Here is a 14,321-nt window from a genome sequence, read left to right as displayed (position 1 = left end):
CAACGTGGTTTCCACACGGTTGCTTGAGCACCATGTGCTATGACAGTAGGCGAGGGCTCCAGATTTTGAAGCGGACCTCGATATTCCTCTTTAGTTGCTCTTGTTTCTTGCGTAGCTCTATGTAGAGATGAAATTCGTGGGGGATTTGGCAGAGGTGTGAGGTTTCCATGATTTAGCGGTCCAAGATCACCAAAAATATGTCGCATGGTGGTTTGATCAATAATACTAATCAATGTTTTAAAAAGCTCCAGAATAGACAAAACTTGACCCACCGAACCACTGATTGGGCCGTCAACAAATCATGTGGCATTACAATGCATGTTTGTAATAGAAGTGGTTAGTGCCAAAAATTTATTGGTTTTCCATCCAATGCCTGCCATTTCATCGCCTTGTCTCCAACCATTTTCGGAATCAATCTTTTGCACTCGAAGCTTGATATGTTTCTGATCGCCTTACGCTAACCACTTTCATATTCTGCGTTTCAAACTTCTTTGCAATCTAGTCTTCTTCCTTTCTCTTCCCAAGGAATTGCTCTTTTTACTTCCACCTCCATGCCGTGTATTTTTAAAATACACTACTTTTGCTTGATAGTCTACTCCAGTTGCCCAATGAACCGTATATGCTGAGAAAAAATGAGCTATGTACAAAAATAATGTGCTAAAAAAACAATTAAAATTTAGTTCAAATACTGATGTTTTTATACTGCAAAGACAAAGTGCTCAACCCATTAGGTAATGTGTGTCTCCCCCTAGGCATCCACCATTTGCGCTATGAAACTATTGATTATAGACTTTAAGGTGGATATCTCAACACGTGTTAGCTTTTCCTTTTCTAGAAAATAAAAAATATCATCTACAGACTGTCACACATGAGCACACTTAATTCCTAGGTCTACTTCTTTACCTTTGTAAGTGGTAATGTCACACACCTTTTTCCACCATTGGAACTCATTGGGACTTTGGGAGTCAGAATAGTATGAAAGCAAATGCTTAGCTTTACTACCACCCATACATATTTTATTAGAACGATCGTGTGTACTTCTAGATGCCTTCTTGTCCTTTGATGAGACCAACACTTGATATAATAGATACGAGTTCTCTTATACACTCTTCTCTTCTTTTTGCATGCTCCATATTCCAAGCATAACTAATATGGATCATAAGAAACATGTAAAGAATTTATAGACGGGAATGAAGAGTGCACACATGCACATTTATTAGAGGAATCGGTAGAACAGGATCCCAATTTGGATCGTCCATGTCTCAATTATGGGGTATACTCTGGTTACAATTGAGGATATCTTAAAACCATTGTGTAGTGCTTTACACAATGTTTGTGTAGTGGACACATCTTTTGGAGAGTTGACTGCAACTTTGCCACCCTTACCCTTATTGCCCTTTCACTTGCTGGCCTTTGCACCCTTGCCCTCACTTCCTAATGAGACTTTACTGTGGCAGCAATAAATTCATGGAAAGAGGGTAATTGAATCTTCCTTGCACCCTAACATACACTTGACAGTTTTCAAGTCTTCTGCCAAATGCCACTCTGCTTGGAACGTACCCAAACCAGAAACCTGCAATCGTTGTCCTTCTTATTGTTGCCGAATGACATCAATGACTGGGGTGTGATTAAAATACCATTCAAGGGACTCATGTGTCTCGTGTGGGAGATGAAAAGCTGCCATCCACCAAATATTCTTCTTTGGTTGAACATCTAAATAGGTGTCTCCCTTCTCGCTGGCATTTAGCTCAATCTCGATGCCCACCAAGGCTCCGTTCATAAGTGTAACACTTACCCTTTTGAGCCGTTGACCTTTGACAATATGGCACTCGTCAAGATTCATCACAAATATAACTTTGCCATCACACTCATCCTGAGTCAACCCATAAAATCTCATCATTGACTCCTAGAGCTTCAACAAGTCAACATAGACATTATTGAGCTCGTTTGTAACAGAAGGATTTTCTCTCTTTTAATGGCAGGGCATCCTCCACACATTGAAATCCACCTAACAATCTTGCAACATCATTATTGGTGCACTTTTTTGCAACATTTACATTGTAAGGTGTTGGAAACAACCTAAATAAAACCTTCTGCTCTGTGACCTAGTGTGACAATTCTATACAAAGCTTCATAGTCCTTGAAACGTATTCCTACGTTGTCACACACCTACATCATCTCTTGAGGTGACACAATGCTGTTAGCTCACTGAAGTACTTTTGGCACAAAACATTAGCAATGCCAACATTGGATGGATCATCCAATAGCTCCACCAACTCCTTTGGCTTGATGATATGCTACAGTAGAGTATGTCGATTCGTTTGAGCATCGAAATCAATTCCCACCATCATCCGAGCCAAGTTCTTGCATGTTGAAATAATATTACAACAACGTGCAAAAAATGTAAGAAATTAGAAGCTTGCATTTGGATCCCTACAGAGTTTGAAGAATATTTTTCTTTGGAGCTCCACCACTTGAAGATAGCATAGAAATCGTATGTCTCTTGGCTTACGAATGTGGTAGCCCAATGGAATGTGTTTGAGATGATCAATTCACCGATGCATATTACATGCAATGTGTGGTAGTTGAACGTAATTCTCTAAACCACGCTCTTGATCCATTTTTTGATGCTCTACTTTTTTATTAAGCTTTGCCATCTCATTGTTTAGCTGCTTCGTCTTCTCGTTGGCTTCCTCTCTGACTTCTTGAATGTCTTTTACGTACTTCTTTTGCAATGTCAAATAGGCAACACAAAGAAGTTTTCTTGCTTCCCTTTCATTGACGAAAGTTAAATACAATCTCCAACATTAGCCAAACAATCCATCTCTCTCATCTCTAATAGAACGCAGTAGCTCAATGACGTTACAAAAGGACGGTGATGCATTGGTCATTGGATCGCCAGGGTAAATATGGCCATCAACCCATAAGTTGATTGCCTTGCACCCAAGGTTTTTAAGTTGTGGGTCATGAGTGTAGAGAGAGAAATACTGCTGCACACAGAGGTAATGGAGTTTTTCATTGCTTTTAGCTGGAGCTGGAGTGGGTGAAGAGAGAGAGAGAGAGAGAGAGAGAGAGAGAGAGAGAGAGAAAGAGAGAAAGACAATAAAAGAAGAGAGAGTGGAAGAGAGAGAAGATATGTAACCTTGGAGGATTTGCACTTTGTCAGAAGTAGGCAACAAAGAATGTTCCCTTAATGATTGGGAGGAGAAAGTGACAAGAGAGAAAAGGAGGGGAAGGAGAGAGAGAGAGAGAGACTTGGCTCACGTTTTGGAGAGAGAATCCAATGAGAGAATGTGAAAAATATGCTTTTCTGGTAGGGGGACTAAAAAGTGCCTCCTTTAATGAGATCTAAGTGAGAGAGAGTGTTTTATATATTAGAGAGAGAAGAGAGGTGGGAAAAAGACATTTTAAAATTCATTTACCCACCTCTCTTTTGGGCTATAAATAGACTATTTTCAAATACGAAATATGAAAATGACATTTTTAAAAATCTCATCAGCATAGGTCTTTTTTCCCTCTCTTTTAGGTTTGGTCAAACTTGGCTTAAGCTTTATGCATTCCCTTAAACTGTCAAATAAAGAGGCACTCCTATACCCTATTCACTTCCTAATGTATGTGCAAAATTTTGCCATTGTCCTGAGATCGAAGTGCAGCATTGAGAAGTCAAGAATTATCTCACTTTCAAAAAATGACTCATTTGACCCTTCTATGTGGACATGAGAATTTGTGACAAAAGGAAAGTCTTTTGACACTTGGGAGCCCCATGGGGGTTGACATAACTTACAAAACATGATTCTAGAGGGCCTTTGATAGAGTAAGGGGCAAGATGCAAAGTTGAGAGTATATGTTATCTCCTTTTGTGAGCAGGTTTAAGGTCTACTACAAAATTAAACAAGTCAGCATTAAGAAAGCCAATTTCTATATTAACAAGTCAAGTTTCTTATGTATTGCATTAGCACATGTTCATTTGTTGATATCAATCTACATATGTCTTGTTATATCTTACGCTACATCTATAAATTTTAGATTACTCATTGTTTATTATTGTGGCTTCAAAATAAATACATTCACTACCTACATAGCATAAAGAAACTTTGATTACATACTCCAAGGAATAAACACCAAAAGAAAGGTACCCTCGGAACTATCTCAGGGGATTCACTTATACTTAGGGGGGGGATGTACCTGCATGCAACCATATGAGAAAACCCCTCTATCTACGGACCTCATACCACTAACCCAACCCTCTATCTACAAATTCTAAAGTACCATATACCCCCTTTCTACGGTGCTTGTATAGTCAACTTGACCCCCTCCGTAATATATATAAGAGTTGTAAAAATTGTCGTTTTTTGAAATTTTGATAGTTTCCTTTGTACATTTACACTAATTTCACAATATTGTTGTTTTTAGAGAGTGCGATAGTTTCTTTCGTATATTTTTAAAATTTTCATATTATGTTATTTCTGCCAAGCATGTGTAGCACTACGTCAAAAACAAGCATGGGGGACGCTAGGGGGAGAAGATGGGCAATGGACCAAATATGTTTTTCTCTTCATAGAGAGCTCGTCAGTGGTTGAGAGGAGATAAGAGTTGCAAGAAGGAAATGAGAGAGGGGGGTTTAAGTAGGATGAAGGGAGAAATTTCCAAGGCAAAAAAGGGGGAGGGGGACTTTAAGTGTGAAACATAATTGAGGGGCATGAGGGAGGTGTATAGGTTAGAATGGAGCATCTATTTCTAGTGAGCAAATGCCCATCTTCTATTGAAGAGGTGCAAAAATTATGTTCTAATGAGATGATTGCAAAATTGACGATAAGGGATAGTTTAAAAATTTTGGGAAAATTCTAGAGATCTTGGAAGTATTGGATAACATTTTCTAATATGAGAGGTATTTAGTGGACTTTTCAAAATTTGAGGGTTGCCCCCCCCCCCCCCCCCCCCCGGCCCGCCCCCGCGCCCCCCTGTCTCTACCTATGATAGATATAAAAGATAATTGGGGGTTACCCCTATTGTATACGCTTATGAAACCCCTATTCAAAACACCTCTTCCCTACACTCACGTGATACCATACAAAACTACATAGTGAATCCCCCGGGGGGACTATTTGACACCCCCCTTGTCAGGTGGGATCGACGGTCCACGATCTTGGGAAGATATGGAAGATCCGTTTATTCTCAAGAATCAAAATATTCCAACCGGATTGAGTCCCCGCAACTTGAACCAACCACCAACCACACCGAAGTTTATGACTCTCCCCTAAGCTATCATGCACTACTTGAAGTGGAGGTGAGAACGTAAAATGATATAGCAAAAATGACGGGGTGGGGATCACATGATGTTCACTTGCAGATAACTTTGGGATGATTGGGGTGACACAGTGATCACCTTAAAATAGGTGGCTTCACAAGGTGATCACATCTCGATTAGGATTCACACGGGGATCACTTGGCGGTCACTTGATGTCTGTCATGACAAGGGTCCTGTACCCTAAGAACTAGGTTAGTCATGGACTATGGCCAATGGACAGGCTAGGCAGTGTGGACAGGGGATCCGTCTAGGGCAAGGGGCTAGGAGCCCGCCTATATAAAGGGAGGTTGGGAGGAGGATCTGAGAGCTTAGTTCCCTAGTTCTTACACTGGTATCAGAGCAAGGGTTTCAAAATTTGGGAAGACACAGTCGTGGTCTTGCATGCTTTTTGCATGTCGGGGTCACTGAGGGCGTGGAGACCATCTCCTGTGAAGGGAACGAAGAGGGTGGGACTGCGTGGGCAAGCACCCTTGGCAAGGAGAACCGCCGAACGAAGGTGCTCCATATCGACCGCGGACTGGCTCAACGGGAGCGCCCCGAGATTTTGAGCAAGTTTCGACATAGTGGCATGGCATGTTTCTCCTCGCAACGCTCCCCCTCAACTCCGAGAGCCCTCACGCTGCCTATCGGGCCGCCATAGCCTGTGTGAGGTATTTTTTTTCATTGTTTTTCACACACCATGGGCGCCCAACCCGTTTGGGGTTGAGACCAAAGGTTTTTTTTCACCATCCAAGGGACGGTACCCACAGCGGGGTAACCCCCCTCCCTCTTGTGAAGCCCGGGCACGGCTCGGCTCGGCATACCGACAAGGATCTTGTTGTCGGCACGGCCTCTATTTTCTGCAGATTTTCTGAACTTGCAGAATTTACACTTATCTCCAGTGCATTTGAATGCATGTTCACTTGCTATTTTTTGACACTCGACGGGCCCTGAAGACCGGAACTTGTGGACCAAAATTTGCCAACCAACATTTGCAAGCTCCTTCATCAACTCCGCATACGGTGACTTGCAACTTACGGTAGTGCATCCAATGCCAGGGAGTTTGTTGGGAAGCTCGACTTTTGAGACACCTTCAAGGTCATCGGCAATTTGAAATCCCTCGGCGATTGAGCCGCTGAGCAACAGTTAGTACGGCTCCGAACTTTTTTACACTCCAAGCTCTTTTGTTTGCACAACACGGATTCGCCATGAGTGCGAAACTTGATGATCATCACATGTTGGACTTCGAATACTTGGCGTCTGCTTCACTAGTCGATGCCGTGTGGCCAGATACTCTCACGGATGCATCGTATGAAAAAAAACACTCAAAAAGACTCCATTTTCCTACATGAAAAAATTTCTATATCTTCTTGTGCTCAACCTTTAAATTTGGGAAATCGCCAAGGCGTGCAAACGAGATCAATGGGTTGCAGCCGTTGGGGCAAGGAATGCGCAATGCGCAGGAGATGGTGAGAGAGAATGTAGGACGGTAAGCGGCACGCAGAGCGCACGGGAGCCAGAGGAGTACTCCGACCATTCTCGAACTCAAGACGGGATACGGACAAGAGCGAACTCTGTATGGGAGAAAGAGAGGGAGAGAGGCGCGCGCACGAAAATGGTGGACGTGAGAGCACTAATAGAGGAGCCGATAATGATAGACGAAGAGGCGGTGGAGGAGTTTTGGCTAGCAAGGGAAATGGCGAGAGAGGAGACGGTGCTGGAGCCGTGCGTGAAGCTGACAGATCGCTTCAGCACCAAGAAGCTGGACGAGGATCAAGAGGCGATGGTGGCGCTATACGAGAATGGGGCCATGGGCAAGCTTCGCAGGGCAGCCGAAGAAGCAAGCACCGAGTTGGAAAGTTACTTGCTCTGCACGCTGCTCCGTTTCCTGCAAGCCCAGGAGACCAAACGTTACTTTTGGATGGTTTGCGAGGCCCGCGCGCTGGGCTTGGCTCTTCATCGCTGGATCTCTGTGTATAACCGCGTGCTATCGCTATCGCCCGTCGCCGGCTACGTGACCATCAACCCCTTAATGGCCGATGCTACTATCGACGACGATGAGGACGCCTTCTCTCCACTCTTGATCCCCATCATCAACGCTCAACAACGCCTCTTGGAATGCATTGTCGTTTGCCACCACCACATGATCAACAACAAAATTTGATCCTCCTTTGGTAAAGTAATAGCCCCTTGCGTCTAAGGTCTTGTGTTCAAACCCCCTTGACAGCTCATGTGACCATATGTTGGGTTTGCCAACCTTATCCAGCCTGGAGGACTCACCTTAAGAGACGGGCTACCTCCACCTACGGGGGTTGGGTGTGTGTGTTGTTATTTCAAAGTTATAGGTGATTCTCAAAAATAAAAAAAATGATCCTCCACAACGCAGGAGCAGACCGCTAGGTTCAGTGCCACTCAGGCAACTCAAAGCGAAGCGTAATTAAACATTGTGAGCCATAACTTTATTGGCCCCCTTAGAGCCGGGTCGCACCATGAGTTAGTAGGGATAATACTTACTAAAATAATGTTTACCCATGTTTCTCTCCTAGGATACCGAAGCCTTATCCAAACCCTACTATCACATTGAAAACTGAAGGGTTTAAGCTATCTTTTGGGAGTGAAAGGGTCTCCTGGCTTTCATGCCTCTCCTCTCCTATCAAAGATCTCTTACATTTCCCTTGAAAATAAAATTTCACATTTCCTAATATAAGAGTGGTACCTTATGCATAGTTTTTTCCACCTTGCCCCCACTAGCACATGGTGCAACCGGGCTCTTACTCTAATAGACCCCCGCAAGTGGGTAGGCAGTCAACAAAGATGATGAAGGTGAAGGATAACTATGCCTCGGGCAAGGTCACACATGCATTTGGCATTTGTTATACAACTATGCAAGTCTTTTCGCAATTGTGCCCAATTTGGTATAGTTGCATTAGTTTCATCTAAGTTTTGATAGAATTTAGTGCACTTGTGACCACATTTGAGAGGTCATTCGAAGTTGACAAGAGCACACTAAGCGGGAAACCCTTTTTAGAAGGCCAAATTCAACTTTCGCCTCCAATATCAGAGGTGTCTTTTGAATTTAGAGGATGGTGGAAACTATGTGTTAGGTCTAGATGCATGTAATAAAATGGTAAGGGGTGTATGGGGAAAGTATGCACTTTTTAGAGGGCCTGTGTGGAATCCCTTTAAGGTGATAAGAGTAAACATTCTTATTTAAGGACTCCAAGATGTCTCACTCTAAGTTCAATTTTTGGAGCCCCGATTGATAATGAAACGGAGGAGTATTAATAAGAAGGATTAGCACACTTGATCACACTTTTTTGTAACAAAGAAACATGATCCAAACAGGAACTTGAACCAATAGGTTGTTAACCACTACTGAGTATCAAAGCTCTTGGGCAAATAGCCATAAGACATATCAGCATAACCATACCACTATCCATTTTCTAGATATTATGTAGTAGAAAGGTTGCATTTCTTTTGGAGCCCGTACTTATGTTCTTCCCTTTATACTAGGTCTCGATGAAAAGCTAACAAGGCACATGCTAAGCTACCAGAAAAAGCACTAGCTACTCATGATTCAAAGATTTGAGTCGTCTACATCTAGTTTCCCCTTTCCATAGTTGGATGACTTCAAGTAGAAGAAGGAAACAATGTGCTTTATCCATCAGTGGACACAGGGTTCCCACAGAGTAAGCATGCATCAGTTGGACCCACATCGGAACACTATACATTGTAAATGGAAAGTAAGCTACATTTCATTGACACGATGAAGAAAGGTTAAATGAGCATTCAAAAAATAGTTAGAGTGAATTCATTACCAACAAGAATGTCAACTACTTGGGGTTTGGGTATTGTGTGCGTGTGTGTGTGTGTGTGTGTGTGTGTGTGTGTGTGTGTGTGTGTGTGTGTGTGTGTGTGTGTGTGTGTGTGTGAGTGTGTGTGTGTGTGAGAGAGAGAGAGAGAGAGAGAGAGAGAGAGAGCCCCTACAGCATAACACACACACACACACAAAGAGAGAGAACATCTACATCATAATAAATTGCTACATTGAGTTGCTTGTGCTAGTAATTGAATGCACTATATTGCTACATTGAGTTGCTTGGGCTAATTGGATGCACTATATGGCTTCTTTTTTTAATCAATCAATAAAATAAAAATAATGAAATTTTAATCATTGTTCTAGCCAAATTCAATCTATTTTATTTAAACATGATTATTAATCAATTTTTTTGTAAGGCATTTAACCGGTTATTCCAAATTTCTAGCCACTAGCATCACTAAGTTGCTAGTTTCCTTTTCCATTCTAGTATCACAGTGGGTCAAGAATGACTAACAATCACAAGTTGATAAACACATCCTCCAACTAGGCTAGTCAAGTATAACTCATGTAGCCGATGCTCAATTGCAATTGAAAGCTACTCTTTCTAGTGCAAAAAATTTGATACTAAAATAGGTAGAGCAGTTTTAATCCATCTAAAGATCAATGTGCTTGGATCACCTTAGGACCACATTGTAATCAAATTTTATGAAGGTAAGGACAACCTTTCCTACTTTTTGTGGGAAGTTTTTATCCATCTAAAGATCAATGTACTTGGATCACCTTAGGACCACTTTGTAATCAAATTTTATTAAGGTAAGGACAACCTTTGCTACTTTTTGTGGGAATAATTGCATTCCTTCATCCAAGTTTGTCACTGTCACTTTCCTTTTTCAAAGATTGAATATTTGTCATATCTTCAAGTTAGGGAAAAAATTATACTTAATTGATTCATCATTAATTCATTTTCTCTCACCACACTTGGACATATTGAAGCATTCACCTTGAAGATCCTTGATTTTTGGGTTCTTTTAAAAAAATAAGAAAGGTAGATTCCAATTTATGTTATTTTGTTTTTTGGTTTAGAATGCTTGTTGTGCAATGTTGAAAAGTTTTAAAATGAAAAGCAAAGTCATTTTCATGTTCTGGTGGGTCAAACAAACATTTGGATTAATTTTGGTTTTTTTAATTTTTTATGCTTTTCAAATGACCATATCCTTAATCTACGTGTTCAAGGAAAGCTAGAGTTCAATTTTGTAAAAATCTATTTTTTGAGAGTTTTTTGTGCTTTTTTGTTTCGTTAGATGAAAAGAGGATACATTTTCTAGTACAACTAGACTACGTAAAGCCAGCCCATGTTTCTAGCAAAAGCTCCAAAAAGATGGGAGCTATTTTAGGCTAGAAGAAGACACCTAGTTTTTGCCTTGGGGAGCACTCCATCTTGTAGATTAGGCTTTAGCATGTAAGGGACATTATTGCTTATTTTTAGTGCCTCCAACTACAAAAAATATAGTGAAACCCTACATATGTATTAGATAGAGCTGGTGCAAGCTCTTCATCACCATCTCTGAAAGAATATCTCTCTCATTTGTGAGAAGAAGAATAAGAACTCTACGTACTATCACCATCTCTATAAGAATCTCTCTCTCTTTTGTGAGAAGAAGAATAATAAGAAGAACAAGAACCATCTCTCTGTACCTTCTTACTAATCAGAAGGACAAGGTGGGGAGCCACAAAAAATTTCAATCAAATCGGCAGCTGGAAGCAGGAAGCCTAAATTAGGCGGCCAAGACCTACTTTCGTAAATTTTTGCAGAATGAGCTATAGGAACCCGATTGAGGAAATTTTTTAGTTTAACATAGATTTCACGGCCTAGTAGGACTAACAGGGAAATTTGGGAAAAAATATTTGGGAAAGTCCAAGTATAAATATCCGAGGTAGCCCAAAATCACCTCATTTCCACTAGTTGCCCTTCGAGAGAGAGCTTTCGACCTTCTTCGTGCAATTTTCAGAGTCCACAATCGCCCGTTTACAGCACCGTCTCACACGAGACATGAGGGGTAAGTTCTATGCTTATTAATGATCAACTCTGTACGGCCGGTAGCTAGTCTAAGCCCAAGGAAAAAACCCTAGAATCCGAGCAGTGCACGAAGTCCTATGACCAAAAATTTGACCATAGCGGCCAGTCAGCTCAACCAAATCGAACAAGACTTGAATTGTAGTATGCCTCTATGTAATAGAACACGTCTATATCACCAAATGACCATTCGGAAGGGTCGAGGGGGTCCCAAGTAGAAAAGCTAGGGTTTTGTCAGATGCCAGAATTGGATTCTAACTCCACAGACAACTTATAGACTGGGTCTATACACAATGTACATGGATGGTTTCATAAAAATAATCAAGGAAAGCTCTCAAAAAGCAAAAAACAGCTCGAAGGCTACAAAGCATCAAATTTGATATACGAAGTCAAACTGACTCCAAATGGGCCAAAATTGGATGGGTAACTTCAAGACTATGTAACGAACAAGTCCATAGCTTCAAAAGTGGCTAATCAACTCCACAGGCCATGCAGTCACAAAAATCGGTGATTTCAGAGTCGAGAAAGCACAAAGTGATGCCGACAAGACCAAACTTTACCAAATTCAATTTAGGACTTGTTCTATGTGTATTGAATATGTTTAGGTCAAAACTTGTTAAGTTTAACAAAAAAAGTTGACTATTGTAAATAATCATGATTATTTACTTTTGTACTCTTTTGGCTTGAAAATGGTACCTTCACTTCACCTATCATTTGTACACACCTATTACATGTCAAATCTCAAGTATGAGCCAAAATGATCAAGGAAAACTTGGCATCCTCTGGAGATTCAATACAAACTAATTTTTGAGTTACCAGTCACATTTTTGAGTTACCAGTCGCATTTTTTGATCCAAATCACCCCATATCTCATAAACAGGGTTTACATCATGCCAAGAACCAAGTTGCACCAAAAAATGTTCATTTTGATGAAAAATTAATAATCGTGATTATTTACTTTTTTGCCAAGATGGGGGGAAATTGCAACATTGACCTTTTGGGACCAAAGCACATAATGTTCCAAGGCCACTCACTAAATTTGAGCTAATTTGGATCTCAAAATCCCTTTATCTACTGTTTCAGAGATTGAAAGCCTAAATCTGGCACCATTTTCACATTGTGCACTCGAATGAGTCCACACTTCACTCTAAGTATCTTATTGCTACGTATTTCAAGCCTATCATGTCAAAAGTGCAAAAAGTTGGAAAAAATCGCCAGCTGTAAATAGTCGCAAATATTTATTTTTGTTGCAAATTTTTGCTTGGACTTTATGATTTTAATCTTTACATGTTTTTATGCATCTATGTATGCTCCAAAATTGTTGTCAGCAATTCAAACTCAAGGACATTTTAGAGTGAAAATTGTAAAAATTTTCTAATTTTGGCTTTGTATTCACTTAACAGGAGCAATGTAAGTTGCGGAGAATGCCAAGAAGAGGGTGTCCCAAAAAGATAAGCTGCAAGAGCTGCCACCCTACCAACTGGACCCAAGTTCAATAAAGATGGCCAAAGCAACATACTTGTCCAGAGAGCAGCTTGAAGAGAACAACATCACGGTTTTCACAAGCAGGTTCAAAAGTGAAGAAGGACATCAAGTAGAGCTGCAGATGCTACCAAAAGAGATCTATGATGTCACGACAAAGCCAGACACAAAAGAAGCTAACAAAAGGCTCGGCCTCAGGGACTTCTACGACCAGGAACCATGTGGCATAGATTTCCAGAAAGCCTATGAGTTGTTGTCTACAATTAAAGAAGATGGGTCAACCCAAATCACTGAGAAAAAAGGGCAGAAGGTCGAAGTGGTTATCACAAAGGAAATTGTGGCTAAGGCACTGAAGTTGCCTACTGAAGGGATGACAATGAGGGCTCCAGACAGAAAGACAACAGGCACCTTCACCAAGGAGACTGCTGCTGCAAATTTTGCTGACCTCATCCAAAGGCAAGTGGAAGAACCAGCACGTCTGTATCATCAGCATTTCCACTTTCTAGCAAAGAGACCGCCATGGTACACAACAGCAAATCATGCAATTGCAACTACATTCACCCAAGTGTTGAAGTTGACAACCAGGCAACCGATTGATCACGCGTAGTATGTACTAACTATGCTGAAGGGCACTAAGAAAGAACAAAAAATCAATGATTTGGGCATGCTTGAAGTACTAACAAGAATAGCATACCATGTCATTGCCATGGCAGACAATTTGCCGCCAGTCCCAGATCAGAACACATGGATTGTGTTTGTACAGCCTTCTCCCAGAACGATACGGTCGTCAAAGAGAGTTTACAAGTCAGATGAAGAATCGACAGAAAGCTCTCAATGAAGCTCATTGCAGTGACAGCTCAGACAATGAAGAGAGGAGGGCCAGAATAAAAGAGATGAAGAAGAAAGCAGTGGCTGAACACCAAGAGAAACCTCAACAGAAAAAAGTGAGGTTTGAAAGGGAAAACAAACTTACGAAACAAGCCGCCAAGCTGCAGGTGAGGACCCATAAAGGTGGGTTCCAAAAGGGATCAGAGGATCCAGGACTAAGAACCCTGCAAGGAAAGAAGAAAAGGACCACACAGACTTCCTTGAGCGCATGTATGCAGAGACAGAAGCCCCTCAAGTTAGAAGAAGTTCAAGAAGGTGAGAGAAAAGCGGAGGAGGATGCACTCAAGGAGCAAGTTGCTCAAGAGACAGATGCAGAATGGAAAGCAGCGACAGATTGGGAGTTGAGAGTTCTCCATTCAGTCAATGTCACTCAACTCATTCCCAACCAAATCAATGCACAATGGCATCAATAATCAATTCCATATCCTTTGATCAAGGTAGAGCTATTACAGGTCAAGGAAAGATTATACAAAGATATGCATGTAGAAGGCACAGAGGATGTCCACCCCAAGTGAAGAAAGAGCTAGTTGAACAAAAATCCATGATATCTAATTTTGTTCACAAGAGCACCTGCCACACTTCAGAAAGACCCAAACTTTTGTCCTATACAAGGGTTAATTTTATTTGCGAGTTAATCAATTCGTGTTTTTTTGCTACAGGTGATGCTTTTTCGAGTTTATAGAAGCATGGATTCCACTCATATGTATGCTCTCTAAGGTGGCGTTGTGGTATGTTAAATAAGTACCGAGGGAAGGAGAGAGAAGAAGGAT

General features: G+C 41.2%; 1 protein-coding gene across 1 annotated transcript; it reads left to right on the top strand.

Moving 5' to 3' along the window:
- The first annotated feature begins 6,721 nt into the window (after positions 1 to 6,721).
- Positions 6,722 to 9,047, top strand: LOC147452389 (uncharacterized). Its single transcript, XM_086518932.1, has one exon. It carries the CDS (start codon positions 6,866 to 6,868, stop codon positions 7,265 to 7,267), a length of 402 nt encoding a protein of 133 aa, XP_086375058.1. The 5' UTR covers positions 6,722 to 6,865; the 3' UTR covers positions 7,268 to 9,047.
- The last annotated feature ends 5,274 nt before the right edge of the window (positions 9,048 to 14,321 follow it).

Source organism: Adiantum capillus-veneris, chromosome 8 (genome assembly GCF_014529385.1).
Source record: "Adiantum capillus-veneris isolate H3 chromosome 8, ASM1452938v2, whole genome shotgun sequence".
Classification (NCBI taxonomy): Eukaryota; Viridiplantae; Streptophyta; class Polypodiopsida; order Polypodiales; family Pteridaceae; genus Adiantum; species Adiantum capillus-veneris.
This window is presented reverse-complemented; position numbering and strand designations above follow the sequence as displayed.